The sequence below is a fragment of the Simochromis diagramma genome, unplaced genomic scaffold, assembly GCF_900408965.1.
Source record: "Simochromis diagramma unplaced genomic scaffold, fSimDia1.1 OVJJ01000079.1, whole genome shotgun sequence".
NCBI classification, from domain to species: Eukaryota; Metazoa; Chordata; class Actinopteri; order Cichliformes; family Cichlidae; genus Simochromis; species Simochromis diagramma.
Window position 1 is genome coordinate 5,585,022 of NW_024387075.1, and position 16,637 is coordinate 5,601,658.

The window sequence follows — 16,637 nt, forward strand, 5'->3', positions numbered from 1 at the left end:
AAAGGTTTTGAAACTGTTAGCATTGAGATTCATGAGCATTTTATTTCATGTTACTTTGACTTCCCCTTTGAAGATATTTTTGTGCGCTCGTGACGTAAAACGGTTTCCAGTCGCTTGAAACTTTTTGGACCTCAACGGCTTCCGTTCCAGGTGACACCCATTTTCCCCCTGACAGCAGTCCGCTCCTCTACACCAGCTACTCTGCTGAGAGCGCAGCTAGCTGACGCAGCAGCAACAGTTAACGGTGGGGGTCTGCTTAGAAACTGGGTGTGAGTGACTGTTGGTTATTAATATTTACAATGAAGAAATTAAAAATACTTCAATCCTGACGTCCACACTGTGGTCGATGACGGTCTGGCGCGGCGTCAGTGACTGACATGGACGCGAGTGACAACAAGGTACAGTTTATTTCAAATTGGTGTTTTTTTTGGAGTGTTGCTAACGCTTTAGCCTTTAGAAATTGATAAATAACGTTAGTTTATATCGAGGCCCCAAAAATTCGGATCCTTTTTGCATTGCTCTTAAAGCGATAGTGTAATTCAAATGGCTTCGTTGCGTAAATTAGCTTTTTGGTGTCATTATTCGTACTAAAGCTACAATGAGCTTCGGTGTTTTGTCAAGCGACAGCAATAAAAGCACTCCTCTTATTTGGCTAGGAAGCTAATAGTAAAACGGCTAACGGCATTTAAAGCGTTAAGGGCGATTTTTTTTTAAAGGTAGCACACGGTGTGTTTGTTCTCTATTGTTCCAGCATTTTTGTTTCTGGTCATTTTTTTTGTCTTGGGAATATATCTGTGGCAGTACTCCTGTGGTTATGGACAGACTTGCTTAAATGTTAGCACGGCTTGCTAACTAAAGCTAACACCTTTGCTGTTCTTTGAGGGTGCTTGTCATTTTAGTCTGAGCGATAGGCGATAGGTGGGCGCTAGCAGTACTTTTTTTAATTAACTGTGTAATTGTGATCGTAATTTCTTCGAGACTTCAGAAAAAGGTTTCAGTCAGGTGGGTATGTTTGCATGAGTGCTGTTGTCATCGGGGAGGCGGAGAGGTTTCATGGATCGTCAGCAGAGGAATGTCTGGTTCTTCTGCATGTCTGTCATTCCTCTGACGCTGTTAGCTATGCAGAAAGTTGACTTTTCTGTTCGGAGGCTTTTGTTGCCAGTCTCTCAAAATAACCTGGCATCAAAATCGCTCCCTCCTGGTGATTTTTCTGGATGAGACAGGTCAAATGCGATCCTTTTTTCTAAGAAAATACATGTGACAATGCTGATGATGTTCCTCTCCTTATTTATGTGTAACATTCTCGCTGTCTACCCTGGTTTCAGCACACAATCGCATGCTGTTTGCCGGTGTTTGACAGCAGCTGGTGTGAGAATAAATGCTTGCACAAACAAAGGCTTGTGAGATCAGTAGCCCCCCAGTCCATCATCCCCAAGGGATGCACATCTGGGTCTGACCTCATTGCCCTTTTTTCAATCACAGCTGACGCATTAACCATCTCAAAAACGAGGTTAAATCAAGCTATGAATTCTGACCAGCTATGTCTTCCTTCACATTGTTAGCTGGATTCTCTACTACTGTTCAAAATGCAAGATTCACCCAGAGTGCACACAAGGCCTCCATATTGTGGCTTGGCTGATAATTAGCTTATCCTGTCGTACTGTCCCTACTTTATCCTCTCAAACTTAATCCTGTAACATCATCCTGTCAGCCATAGTATGCAATCGCATACATTTAGACCTACTGCTGTAGTTCTCAACTCTGGGGGAAGTATCGTTCTGGTCATGGACATTGCTACCGTTCTCTGGGGGTCTAATCGTTTCAGAATCTTTCATTTATGGCTGTGTGATCGTCACCAAACTGGCAGAGCAGGCTCCATTTACCATAACTCTCTTTAGATTTAATGAGCTCCATAGGTTACATAAGAAAAGGTGGGAACTACCCACAGACAATAGCAGTGGGAGACAATAGCTGTCTGTGACATCCCCTGGCTGCACTGATACTCCATTCATGCATCCCGACCACAGTTTCACAGAAGTGAGGGGCCATCTTTGTACTCTGAACCCTGTCACCTCTCTTCATCTTTTGCAAAATGGCAACTTAGACCAAGGTCTCAGAGGTGTGTCCGGCTCTTGTAAACAATAAAGGAAATACTAATGACGCACAAGAGGGGTAGTTATATTTGGTCCGTAGTGCTTTGCTTAATATTTTGCATTTTGTTAATATTAATCAAATTTATTTCAAATCAAGTGTTTTTTGGGGGGCCTCAGGGCATTAGTGTTTTGCTTATTTTTCACCAGGACCTCTTGTTTGTTTATTTCGTCAGACGAGCATTTAAGGAGCATGTAATAAGCTGTAAAGCGTCTTTGGTGACATGATATTAAGTAAAGTTTTTGACTTCTACTTTGAATGCAAATTACTTCCAGACAAATGGCAAAGGAAACATTTTTAGGAGAGTTTGGAACTGAACTGTTAACTTATATTTTGCTTAATTTTTTTAAATTATTGTAACGTTCAAGGCCTCAAACATTATCTTTGAATGTATGATCGCGATTGCCCTAAAAATAAAAATGAATAGACATTGCTAGTTAGGTAACACCCATTATAAATGACATAAATGTGTCATAAAAATATTCCAAACTCCTCTTGGCTTCAGTCGACCATATAAACGGCAAGTGTTCTGTGTATGTCTCCCTTCCAGTTGGGTGTTAAGTCATATCTGATCTCAATGAAGTTTTATGTCCTTGTGTTAAGGCCCTCCTGTTTGTTTGTTTTTTTTTGTTTGTTTTGTTTTTTTAGCTCTTTAAGACTGTAAATCAACAGAAACTGTATGAGGAAATGTGTGGCATAGTTTATGATTACTACAAAACGCATAACACTGGTTAGTCTGCTGGTAGAAGGGTTTTCATGATTATATTGTTATGGCCTGTTGCTTCATTCTACAGCTATCTCAAGTAGGTGTGGGGTTGCAATAACAGTACAATAATGTTATTCATTGCTCTCTTTAGTTACATGTGTGGAAAATGTGATCAGCTGGCTCAGTGACTGGTTAGAATTTGACAAATAGATCTTAGGTGGAGATATGTTTACGTCTTCTCATGGAGCCAAATATTGTCTGCTTTGCTCAGCATCTGTCATTAATCTTTCTTCATTCATCTCTGTGCAGAATGTGAAGCTTTCACCTGAAGTGGAACCGTTCATCCCACAGAAGAAAGGTCTTGACGGATCACTAGTCAGCATGAGTCTTTCTGGCGAGGCAGGTGGAGGAGGGGGCGGAGGCAGTGGAGGGGTGGAAAGTACTCCCATTCCAAGCTACCTCATCACCTGCTACCCTTTTGTCCAGGAGAACCAACCCAACAGGTAGTGTTACTCTCCCAAAATGAGGGGACATTTGGGAATGGTTGAAACCTTTAAGGCTGAAACCCCAACTCTTGTCTCTGAGCTGATGGGACTGGTGGTTCTAGTTCAGGATAATTATGGATTTTTCCAGTGTTGCTAGTGTTGAAATATCGTCCCCCCCCTGTAGCATTGTGGGAAGTCTGGTGACTTTTGAACTGCATAAGAACAATCTGCTCTCTTCTAAACTGTTCGCCACTACTTCTATTTTTGGAGTAACTCATTTATTCTTTGTCACTAAAGTCATTGAAAAAAACACACATTTCATTCCCAATGTTGTGCTTCACAAAACGAGATGCTGATCAGATCCTTAAAACAATGCGCTGATTGTGAACCATTACATTGCTCTGTACTGTAAGACTGTTTAATTATGAATGGAAACCTCCATAGCTTTAGAGAGTTTATATCGAGGGGTAATCTGTGTTTCCAGTCCCTCTTTCTTTGTCCTGAGTGATCTGTTATATCCTGCGAACATCCGTTCTTTTGTTTCCTTCCCTACAATTTGAATGCAAGGAAATGCCCACTATAGCAGGCTGGCTGTGAAAATGTCAACTGGATCGTTATCACCATTTGTGTATTTTGTGCATGTACTCTCTTACAAACCAGCATTACATATGATAACCTTTCCATTATAGCCCTCTTATTTTGTAGAGGACATATTAATCAGTTGTCCCAGCAGTGCTACATGTTTTAAAAAAACGAAGACACGTTTTAAACACTGGAAACAAATTCCACAAAGTAGAGATGCATTGGTATATAAAACAAATTTCAGTATTTGCCGATATTTAGCTAACATGCAATGTTCTGTGGCGTACTGTATGTTGTTGTTTAGTGTGCTCTGGGAAGGGAGTATTGTTCTGTTTAAGTTGTTACAGAAAATTTTTAGCTGGCTTTAGACAGCTTTCCACAAAAACCCTGTGGTGGAGAAGACATGCTCGATTTTCATGGTTGCGTTTAGTTGAAAGGGTGTAATATTGGTAATAATCCAACATGTCATTTTTCTGCTGCTCCACAGGCAACATCCCATGTATAATGGAGGAGAGCTGCGCTGGCAGCAGCCTAATCCTACCCCTGGTGGTCCATACCTGGCCTACCCAATCTTGTCTTCTCCCCAGCCGCCTGTCTCTAATGACTACGCTTACTACCAAATCATGCCTGCGCCATGCCCACCTGTGATGGGCTTCTACCAGCCCTTCCCTGGCACCTATCCAGGTCCAGTACAAGCTGGAGTGGTCAGTCCTGTGTCTGCAGATGTCAGTGAAAGACCCATGGCACTGGGGCCAGCGTATGGAATGACCAGTCAGCGGGGGAGAGGCATGGTCCGGTCTAATGTTCTCCCAAAGGTGCAGAAGATCAACAGCTTTATTTGGATTTTGTTCTACTGATGTTATTCCACACTAAAACGTTTGCCCCCATTTATCTCTATCAACTTTGTGAGAATGCCCTTTCTTTGTTCTACAGCAACATTTGGGTGTGTGCCAGCCTACAAGAGGTCGTCGGCCTCCAACCAGGAGTGTAGCTGTACAGAAGGAGGTGTGCACCTTAGGGCCGGATGGCAGGACTAAAACCGTAATGTTGGTGGATGCAGCACAGCAGACTGGTACGAATACTGCGGCTATAATTAAAGATATGTTTAATTCCTAGCACTCAGGCTGTATGCAGGATTTATGTAACAATAAACAATGTCAAATAAGAAAGACTTTTAAGTCTGAAGACTGAATAATCTGAGTTCAAATATGACTAAGGTCAGTCATGTTCCTTTTTTCCTATCACTTGAAGGAAGCTGAAGTTGAACACATTCCAGACTTTGTTAGAGTTGATTGCTTTACGTAACAACAAGACTCTTTCCTGTCAGCGAGGAAGTAGGACACAATACCAGTAAGAGCTGTGTCTAGTCCTACAGGTTGATGTTGGTGATGTCTGTGCTTCTAAAAAAAATAATAAAAACAAAAAAAAGTGGAATGCTGATTTTCTAGTTAGAGAGGTTAACCTTTCGCAGACAAGTATGTCAGCAATATTTCTTTTGCTTGAGTGAGCTAACAAGCCTGTTTAAATAGTTTGACTCCACAGCTGGGATTTTCTAACCATATAAAAATAAAATGTCACATTGATGGTCGGAGTAAAGTTGACTGAAGTTTTATTACATTGACGGTCTAAGTTTCCTCTACCTTGTCCTCAGATTTCCCAGGTGAGGTATCAGGGCGTTGTGCTGCCGAGCGAGTAAGTCCTCTGCTGTGGAAAAACCGAACAAAGAGAAGACGGGCTTCCCATCCAGCTGAAAGCTACAACGAGACTGGTGCAAGTGAAGCCGACATAGACAGTGATAGCGGCTACTGTAGCCCCAAACATAACCAGGGAACCGGGGCGATGCAAAGAACAGCAGAGAACACAGCAACACCCATGGTATGTTGCCTACTGACAAAGTCCTCCAGAACCAATACACTTACCTTTGAAATATATATTTTATCAGCAAAGGATATTTTTAACTCTAATCATGTGAAGGATAAAATAAACAAAGCTGTACAGATGTAAGATGGGAAGAGGAAGTTGAATATTTTTAAAGTCACACCGAAAGGTCAGTTACAGTGTCTCTAGCTTTAGTAATGTGATATCTGTCAAAATATGTTCTGATGTGTACTTAGAGTGGAACTTAAATGATTGCTTTAGAGCAACACACAGCCTAGAAGCTGCATAAGCCTAAGGACTAATGAGCGAAAGTGGTAGGTAGCATGTACATTTTTCATCAGATGTAGCTTAAATTAATTTACAATTTTATAGTAAAGGTGCTGAGGGCACTTTGAATCAGAGGGTTTGTTTTTGTTATACTTGGAAAAAGTATAATAAAAGTATAATGTAGTATAAAGTGCCACATTTCCAAATTTCTCTTTTAGTCCATTTATTTCTTTTTCATGTTTGCTATTATAGTTATAATAGAGCCAATTTAAGTACATAGCAGAGCTAACACCAATGAGGGAGCTGTACTAAAGTCTTTAAATTAATTTGCCCACGTAGTGAAACACACAAATGGCTCAGCTTTTTTTTTTCTTTTGTCTGTGTGTGTTATAGGGAGTAGAGGCTGGTGTAATGACTGGTAAGTTTGGTCTAAGATATTTACTGAGCTCAATTTCACTTTGTGTTTTATACTGATATTTATTACGTATCCTGTAGTTATTGTATTAAAAAGGATGGAGGTGCTCCTTTTGCATGAGAAATACTTTTTCCCCCCTTTATATTTACTAGCAGGTACCTGGGTAAATGTAGCATCTCAGGCTACCTCAAAGTCCTGGGTGGACAGAAACGGTCAGTTTCACAGAGCAGATCAGAGGAAGAATCCCGAGCAGAGAAACTTCTCACAGGTAAAATAGATCCCAGTGGAGCAGAGACAGACTTGTTCAGCATAACGTACTTTAAAGAGAAATAATTGTCATGTTTCAAAATTACATAAATCATTAGCGTTCTTTTTTTTTTTTTGTTGTTGCCATTTTTAGATGCCTTGAAATACTGAGTCAGCTATATGTGTGAATTAGTTTATTTTGCTATTTTTGCTCTGGCCTCCTTTCCCAACAAGTTCCCCTCCTTTGATACTAGCTACACAAATAGGCCGGGGTTGAGAAACTTGTTGAATACCAGTGGTACCCTGTCTGACTGGTGTGTTCACCCTCTGTTTCTGCCTTTCAGGATTACCACAGTGGGTGTCAAGGGCGTATGCCACTCAACCAGTCGGAACAAAGACATCCGCCAGTAGCAGGCACAGACCTCACTCCAGAGCCCCTCTACTTTGAGGTGAGCGAGTGTTATCTGTGAATATCTCAGTACTGTTACCATGACATGTCTTTTTTTTTTTAGAGAATTTGAATTTTGTGCCAAATGGATTTCTGTGGATTTGCTAGGATGAAGATGAGTTTCCAGATCTTGCTTCTGGTGGGGCCGCTCACCGCAGCAACAAACCAGAATCAACTCCAGCTCAGACACATACGCAACCTAAACTGCCCAAAAACCTGGTAAGGCAAAACCCCTTTTGAACACAGTTCTCTGTGCCATCATTTGAATATAAGGGCTGTGTATGTGTCCTTCTTATATCAGGCAGTGATACCATCCCTGACATAAAACATGAACAGATTTGCCATTCTACTTTTTCTACATTAATAGTTAAATGTGATTTAAATAAGCAATTTTCTTTTATTAAAACAAATAGGAAATGCAAACTTTTTGATATAGATGGATAACTATTACTTCATACTTTGTGTATATAAGAAAGTGTCCAGCAAGATTTCTTTATCTAACTTGTGTCAGTGCCCATCACCTTCTTAAATAAGTACAAACATTTGGGGTGTGTCCTCCTACTCACCATCACTCAGTTGTGACACCATTATGTCTTTCAGTGTGTAAATGTAGTTGATAATTGAAGTTGTACATGATTGGGGAAAAATTGAGAGTACAGTTAAGACCAAATCACACACAGGGTGGAAAAATTGTTTTCTGACAGCTGGATATTTTGTTGTTGTTGTCCCCTGATGGTTGTGTATCAATGCAGCCAAATCACCAAATATTGTATTGGGAAATCTTTGCATCTTTGCTAATGTGTGCATCTACTTTCATAACAGCTGGAAAATCTGCCAGAAAACTCCCCTATCAACATTGTACAGACACCCATCCCCATCACCACTTCTGTTCCCAAGAGGGCCAAAAGCCAGAGGAAAAAGGCTCTTGCTGCTGCCTTGGCCACTGCACAGGAATATTCTGAAATCAGCATGGAGCAGAAGAAACTACAGGTATGAACTCTGCTTATGTTCCCTGGGCTGGAACAGGCTGGAACTCACCACTTCATGGCCTTAAAATATTATATTATTATTTTTAGCACACAAACCTGGTATTCTTCAGTTGTAATTAACCTTTTAAAAATTCTATGTACTTTTTGTCTCTTGTCATCTGACAGGAAGCTTTTATCAAAGCAGCAGGGAAAAAGAGCAAAACCTCTGTGGAGCTTGACCTGGGAGACATGCTGGCAGCTTTGGAGAAGCAACAGCAGGCTATGAAAGCCAGGCAACTCACCAATACCAAGCCACTGTCTTTTACAGGTATCGGGAAAGTTAATCATATGTTAAAAAGTGTCTTAAAACCTACAACACAAATTGGAAATAAGGATTTAAGCTAAATCTATCAAAAGTAAGCTCTTTACTTTGAGGCTTGTAGTAGGTTGTGTAGATTTGTAGTGATTGTTGCCTAATGCTGCAGAATTTGTCTTGCTGGCTTGGTAACTGTAACTGACTGTTACCTCTGTGTCCAGACAAACCAGGGCTGCACAATTATGGCCAAAATTACATTTACGATTATTTTGTTCAAGAGCATCTCTTAGAAGAAAAAAAAAAAACGCTTCAGAATGAAGTCAGGACACTGCTTTCACCATTACAGTGTATTCCTGTTGATCTTTCTAAATGAATCTTAGCAGGAAAGTAAGATGAACTCTTTCATTCCATTAATTATACCCACATGATGGATGTGAACATACGCAGCAAAGCATTCAACAGCCATGAGATCCCTTTTATATCCTGTGATGTTTTGCATACAGCACGAGAGGAAACGTCTTTCCTAAAGCATTTGTTACTGTTCTTAGTGGACATGGATCTTTGGCATTAATTCTACTGCAGTTTGTCGTGTGTTTTCAGGCAGTTTGCAGGATAAATCTGAAGTACTCCATTTAACAACTATGTAGCAACTGGCTGCTTTGAGTTACAAGCTCTTTGCCTTCTGCTGTGCATAAAGTGCAGGAAACTTCAAGCTGCACACAGTGGGGAGCAGCTGTGATTGGCATGTGGTCGAAGTTAGGCAGCACTTAATTTGCTTTGCATTTTTTTTAATTGGCAGAACATGGAATTTAAATGTTGCCCACCTGCTCATGTTCATGTAATTGCAGGAAGCAAAAATCGTGATCAAGATAAAAATTTGATTTGTCATGCAGCCTTGAACCAAACATCACGACCCCTATGTTCACACACATCTACATAGACTTAGATTTCATTCTCTTTGTCTGCAGTTGGAACAACTACTCCCTTCCACAGCTCAGGCTTTACCAGTGTGCCGTCTATGTTGAGGGGTCATCAGCAGTCGCACTCGACCCCGCATAATGCCTTGGACTCCACTGCACCTCGTATAAAGAGAGGGAAGGAGAGAGAGATCCCCAAAGTCAAACGACCAACAGCCCTGAAGAAGGTTAATAATTTAAGAAAGTATATTAAAGTTCTCTTTAAGTACCTTTGTGTTAGACATTATTTTTTCTCTTTGTTTATGTAGATTATTTTGAAGGAACGTGAGGGGAAGAAAGGGAAGCCATGTGCAGAACAAGAGTCATCAAGTCATGACGAACATGGGGATGAGTGTCTACATTTTACTGATGATCTTACGCAAGAGCCTGCTTCTCAGGAAGGTCAGTGTCATTACCAAGAAGTGAAGTAATTCAGTACCCACGCTTTTCTTTTTTTAATCCGTTATAAAGTTCCTCATTCTTATTTGTGGTCTGTTTTTTGTGATCCAGAAAATGGTCTGAGTGTGCCCAGTGATACATCCCTTTCCCCAGCCAGTCAGAACTCTCCTTACAGCATCACCCCAGTGTCCCAAGGTTCTCCTGCCAGCTCGGGTATCGGAAGTCCCATGGCTTCAAATGCCATCACAAAGATCCACAGCCGACGTTTCAGAGAGTAAGTGCTCACTATTACCCCGCGTGAACTGAAAAACTGTGACTATCGAATGGAGCAGACCTTTAGTAAGAAATGCCTGGAATGTCTGCAAAAACCCAGTGTGGTAACAAAACTGGTTAGTAAAGCAAATACTTGCCCCACTCAAAAATCACAGAGCCTCGGCTTGTAAGACGCATACTCTGAATGTTATCGGGTGTTTTTAAGGGCGGATCTGTACAATAAAGAATTGTAGAGTATGGCACAGATGCCGAGCGCATTGTCCTCTCTCGGCAAAAATGTATGCCAGCGGTCACAAATACAGCATTGTCTCTCTCTGGCCCCTGATGTGGGCCTATTGTGCCAACCCACTCGTCTAGAACAGATTTAGCTTTTAAGTCTTCAAAAGGCCTCTGTAGCCACGCTCCTCCTCTCAGCTATGACCCCAGGACACTTGTTCCTCAGACCACACCAGTAGAACTTCCAGTAGCAAAGTATAGTAGCATAAGCATCATGAACAAAGAGGCAAACAAAGCTGTCATGAAGAGCTGCATAAACTTTGAAAGTCATTTAAAGCCTTGTAGGACATAAGTTAGTCCCAAGTAGATATCTCCTAGTCCTTTTTTGTTAGCCATAAGACACTCTTCAATTAACTGTTACAATTAAAAGAAGGTTTAGCATTTTATTGTCATTTTCTTTCTTTCTCCCTCCCTCTTCTGCAGGTACTGTAACCAAGTGCTGAGCAAAGAGATCGACGAGAGCGTGACTTTGCTGCTACAGGAACTGGTTCGCTTCCAGGAGAGAGTCTACCAGAAGGATCCGACCAAGGCTAAATCCAAGCGTCGCCTGGTCATGGGTCTCAGAGAGGTCACCAAGCACATGAAGCTTCATAAGATTAAGTGTGTCATCATCTCTCCCAACTGTGAGAAGATTCAGGCCAAAGGTGATTATTGCAGTACTACCTCCAGCATCAAGCCATATTAGGTCATATTGTCTAAGGTCTGACCAGCTGAGCTGCCAATAGGTTTGAGTTCATATGATTATTTGTTAATATATTTATGTTGCAATTGGAAATCAGTCACATGTTGCAGCTAACAGAGAAATGTCTGTTTTTAAGGACCATTACAGCAGTTTTCATATTTTAGCTCTCCGGCCTGTTTTAATTCACTGTTTGTGGCCTAATAGAGTCATTTTCAGAAACAACAAAAAATAAATGATAAAAAAAGCTATATAAAAAAACTATACTACTTATTTAGCACTAAACAGCTCACACACTAACTGAGCAATGACGAAGCTCAACCAAAAATGGATTTAAGAAGGGGAATGCAGTACCTGTGTTTGCTAGGCCAATGTGGTTATTTTGTTGCCACAAGATATTAGAGGTACTATTGCATTACCACAAGTAATGTAGTAATGTGTGACCATAAGATCAAATGCACATAGCCACATGTTAGTAATGCATGGCCACAAGATATGTCATTTCCTGCTGGCCATACTGGGCAAGCTCTGCAGTTATTATTATATGAAAGCCAGTTTATCTGCTTTAGATTCATTGTATTTTTTGAGATCTAATTAGGGCAGGTTATCATCACTGATTTCTACAACTAATTCAATTCTGATTCACAAGGTCTCGATTTCATTTTATTCTATTCGATTTTGACTCGGACAGTCAGAAAAATCAGAATTATGAGCATTTGTCTTGGACTTGTACTATCTAAACCTTGTAAATTAAAAATATTTACTTCCAAATTATTTGACTATTTCTTTGCAATTAGATCGTTTACACCGAGTTTGTATGTACAAAAGCAGAGCTGACACTTGTTAGACTTAATCAGAGGTGCAAGCATCACAGCAGATGCCTTTGTGTCAGAGTAATTGAGGATAAAACCAAAAAATATGAAGGAGATTTTCCTGGCCAGGCTTTTTATAGCAGATAAGCACCTTGAAAATATTCTGCAGTAGATCAAAAATGGAAGGAAGTGAAGCAGAGCAAAGTTACAGAGGTTTTATTAATGTTTTATTAGAGACACAGCAAAGTGCTTTGTGATTTGGCATAATTTGTAAAAGTTTACATTTCTTCAGTACTGAACAGCAGAAATTAGGCTTTCTTGTCGGGGTAAAAAAAACAAAAAAAAAAAACCAACACTGAACACAAAAGTAGACTTGACCTTAAAAAGCAAACAGATCTTTGATGGGAATCTGGTCTTGAAGTCAAGTGAGAGAGAGGAGGAAGTGTGATTGTTCTCATGGTGGAAGTAAAATGGCAAAAGTAAGAGGGAATATACATGACAATGTTTTTCAAACATGACGTGTAGTTTTGGTTTTCTTCTGCTGCTGGTTCAGTGAATTTTGGTCAGAGAGTAACAAAACGTGCAGTTTGGGAATCTGTGAGATATCGTCTTTCACCACCCGACGGCATGTCCGCGTATGTGCCGTTGTGTGACCGGGGGAGTCTGCGCTTTGTGTTTACGTTTTTGCGCAGAGTCTGTTTACCTGCTCTTTAATTGTTTGCTGTTTTAGCTATCTGGCGGTTGTTGAAATTGTTTTGTGAGCTTTAAAGATTCTGGTGTTTCTGGCAAAATACATTTATATTTAAAAATCCATGCATTGTACTGTGTGCATATTTTATTGATTTTACCACGGTGTATTAACCCGTGATCGTCACTCATGTCACTGTGGGAGCTCCAAATGTTTTGTGTGTGTAGTGTGTGTGTGTGTGTGTGTGTGTGTGTGTGTGTGTGTGTGTGTGTGTGTGTGTGTGTGTGTGTGTGTGTGTGTGTGTGTGTGTGTGTTGGTTTTTTTTGTTTTGTTTAGTTTTCTCTTCTTCCCAAGTGTGATACATTTGAGTCACTGATTGTTTTTCTGTGCTGCAGGTGGTTTGGATGAAGCTTTATACAATGTAATTGCGATGGCCAGGGAGCAGGAGATCCCATTTGTGTTCGCCTTGGGCAGAAAAGCTCTCGGACGCTGTGTCAACAAGCTGGTGCCCGTTAGTGTTGTGGGCATTTTCAACTATTCTGGAGCTGAGGTAGGACACTCATGTCATTTTAAACCTTTATCCACATAATCTGCCCAAGTTGGTGATGATGATGAGCTCTCTGTATCTTTTTGTTTGTTTGTTTGTTTGTTGTTTTTTTTAAATGCCTTTCTCAGGGACTCTTCAACCATTTAGTTTCTTTAACCGAAGAGGCTAGGAAGGCCTACAAGGACATGGTGTCCGCTCTGGAGCAGGAGCAGGCTGAGGAGGCTCTGAAGAATGACAAGAAGGTCCCTCATCACATGGGGCATTCCCGCAACCACTCTGCTGCTTCAGCCATCTCCTTTTGCTCCATCTTCTCTGAGCCCATCTCAGAGGTTAATGAAAAGGAATATGGTAAGCCCTGTTTCTGTTTCTTTACTATTTGTTTTATGTTATCAGTGTTATCAAAGAACCTCTTTGGCAGTAGTAGCTGGTTGGAGTAGAGTTCTGTTTATCTAAATGTACAGTATACTAGTTGTTACAAACCTAGGTTTAAAGGTCGAACAGAATTTTCTGTGGATAAATCCTGGGGATGGTGAGATGATTAATGGGGAAACAAGGTAGGCAACACTAAGGTTTAGAGAAATATGGTTGTTTTCTTCGACTTTTCATTAATTTAGACTTTTTTCCTGAATAAAATTCAGATAGTTCTATTTGGAAGTATTAACAACTCAAACATGTGAAAGGTTGGGGACCACTGGTGTAATGTTTTTAAGATATTGTGTAGTTTATTGAGTTACTTTCCTCACCTGTAATGTTGGTGATCTGAGAAAATGGACCATGTGGTTGTATTTTTCCTTCAGAGACCAATTGGAGGAGCATGATGGAGACTTCTGATGCCCCAGAGCCTGTAGACAGCGAGCTGAGTCGCCCTTCACCCTTAACAGGCACCCAGAGAGACAGTCAGGCCCCGCCAGTTACCAACAACACCGCCCCTCTTGGCGCTACCGTTCCCCAGCCCAGGGCTCCAGCTCCAGAGAGAGATGAGGTCCGAGCTGACGACAGGCTGGAGCTGGCCTCTCAGCAGAGCACAGAGACAGGCTCGTTGGATGGAAGCTGCAGGGGGCCGCTGAACTCATCCATCACTTCCACCACTTCCACCCTGGTTCCTGGGATGTTGGAGGAGGCTGAGGAAGAGGAGGATGAGGAGGAGGACTACACTCCTGAACCCATTTCTGTAGAAGTGCCCACTCTGAGCAGCCGCATTGAATCCTGGGTGTCCAAGACCCTGGAAAACCTCCAGCTGGGAAAGAGCCAAGAAAGTACTGAAGAGGAGGAGGAAGAGGATGGAGAAGAGAGGGTACAGAGTGAGGATGATGAGGACCTTGATTCAGCAGAGATCACAAAGACAAAGATGGAAGGCAAAGAACAAGCGGAGGCTAAAAAGCCCACTGGTTGAAATCACTTACACACGTACATTCCCTCCCTCTCACACATCCCTCTTCACAGCAACCAGCAGCCCTCCTCCTTTGTGTCTAGCCCCTGACACAAGTCATAATCTCAGGTATCCACCCAGCTGACCAATGCTCTCTCACTCACACACACACACACACACACACACACACACACACACACACACACATTACAGAGAAACTGACCAACGTAAAACCACACAGAGTCACAGACCAAACAGCTAACAAAGTCTGAGGGTTATAGATTCACACCAAAACTCATCTGATGATTTTAAAAGGATGCCCTCTTTATTTTTCTTTTCATTTTTTTTTTTGGCCCCATAACCTGCAACACTTGAATATAGGGTGGAGCGTTCCCTCCTCCACAGCTGAACTCTTTCAGAGTCGGGAACATTTGTGGGAGCGAGCGATGAGCGCTCAGTGGCGTTGAGCTGGTGTCTGCAGCTCACAGAGGAGGAAGGTTGGAACCTTTCAACTCACATCTTAACTTTATTCAGAGCTCGGAGGGTTTTCAGCTCTGCAAGTATTTGTGTGTTTGCGTGTGCGCTTTGGAGGCACAGTTTGCATTTATTTTGCTCTGTCCTTTGGCTTTAGCTATGTAAATAATGTGTGTGTTTGTGTGTTTAATTTCACCTCGCTGCTCCAGGAGGAAAGAGAGAGAGGGCGTTTCTTTATAACTGCTTAGTTGGCAATTAGCTTTCATCACCGAATATTACAGTGTCAGGGGTTCTGTCTTTGTACCAAAACCACTCCCGCGCATCAGTTGTCTGTGTTTTTTAATGTTTAAATAAATAAGTGTCTCATTCTGTATTCAGATGATTTAAATTACTTAACTTCTAAGAAGCAAATCAAGCTTTGTGAATATAACCTTGTCTAGGTGGTTCTACTACAATATGTAATGTTTTGTCATATTGATCTTGCCTATTGTCAAATTATTTGGGGTTTGTTTTCCTCTGAATGGAGTCCTAGTTCCTAGATGCTGTCCATGCTTCATAAAAAAAACAAAACAAAGAAAAATGCTCCTGTTTTTTTTCCACTCACTCGTGTTCTCTGATGGCGGGGCTCTCAAGCCGTCTCTTACCAAGGTTCCCAGCATCATTATCATCAACACTGAGATCTTTAATCAATCCCGAAAGTACATTTTCCCTAGTAAATTATGAGAGACACAACTTGGTTGTTACTTTCTCAATAGTAAAGCACTGAGCCTGTGTGTGTAGTTTACAGCTTCATGAAATAATTGGGAAACTGGATGCTGGAAGACAAACATGTGAACTAAAGAAATTTGTCTTTGCCCCCCCCCTCAAACAACATTTGATTAAAACTAAAACCCTCAGTGCTTCACTACCGCTAGTTAAATAAGTCATCACCAAGTCATGCACATGCCTTTGTAAATATAATTGTACAAAGGAGATTTTGATTTTGCATTGTATTAAAAAATACAATCATCCTGTTCTTCAAGCCATTTGGTGGGTTAAACATTGTAATAGTTGGAATCCAATTAGATAAAAGTATTCGATCGTGAATCATGGAGAGGTGTTGGCCCGTCGTTAATGATGCAGTACGTCAGGCTGTATGCAATGTGGAGATGGGATGCGACGGTGTACTGAATATCATACTTGGGATTTTGAAAGTATTTCTAGTTTGATTCAAGGTACGCTGTGTAGGCATTTTTTTGGTATGACTTCCATCAAAGTGTTTAAAGTATGTTATTTGACAGCAAATGTGTTTTTTGCACTATGTAAATACAGTACTGGTAAAGGTCTTGTAACTAATGTGAACAAAGAAAAAAAAAATGGTTCAATGAAGTACTTTTTTCAGCGTGTTCCTCATCTTTACATGGATATTTAAGATGGTCTCCTTAAGACTGTACATCATTAACAGCATTGTTAGAGGCTGTTTCTCATTACCCTGTTGTCACTCTTAACCTATGGACTGATGATTAACATCATTAAAATGTTGTTTAAGAAAATCTTCTGACTGTTGCCTCATCTTCTCTCCATTGTCAACCTAATTTGGGTTTATTTATAAAGAGCCAAATGTGTGTTCTTTCATAAACACATGCAGCCTGAAGATCCCCCACAAAGAAAGAAAAATGATCACAATAACAAGGTTAAAAGAACCAAACAATAAGTTTTAAAC

General features: G+C 40.9%; 1 protein-coding gene across 1 annotated transcript; it reads left to right on the forward strand.

Annotated features, from left to right (window-relative positions):
* Window positions 1-41: 41 nt before the first annotated feature.
* Window positions 42-16,467, forward strand: secisbp2l (SECIS binding protein 2-like). The gene is made up of 18 exons (XM_040045434.1): window positions 42-398; window positions 3,167-3,360; window positions 4,412-4,739; window positions 4,858-4,996; window positions 5,576-5,799; window positions 6,463-6,487; window positions 6,637-6,752; window positions 7,075-7,179; window positions 7,287-7,397; window positions 8,001-8,168; window positions 8,333-8,474; window positions 9,431-9,606; window positions 9,688-9,820; window positions 9,929-10,091; window positions 10,790-11,010; window positions 12,941-13,095; window positions 13,221-13,440; window positions 13,890-16,467. The coding sequence occupies exons 1-18, from the start codon at window positions 378-380 to the stop codon at window positions 14,483-14,485; spliced, it is 3,237 nt and encodes a 1,078-aa protein (XP_039901368.1). The 5' UTR covers window positions 42-377; the 3' UTR covers window positions 14,486-16,467.
* The last annotated feature ends 170 nt before the right edge of the window (window positions 16,468-16,637 follow it).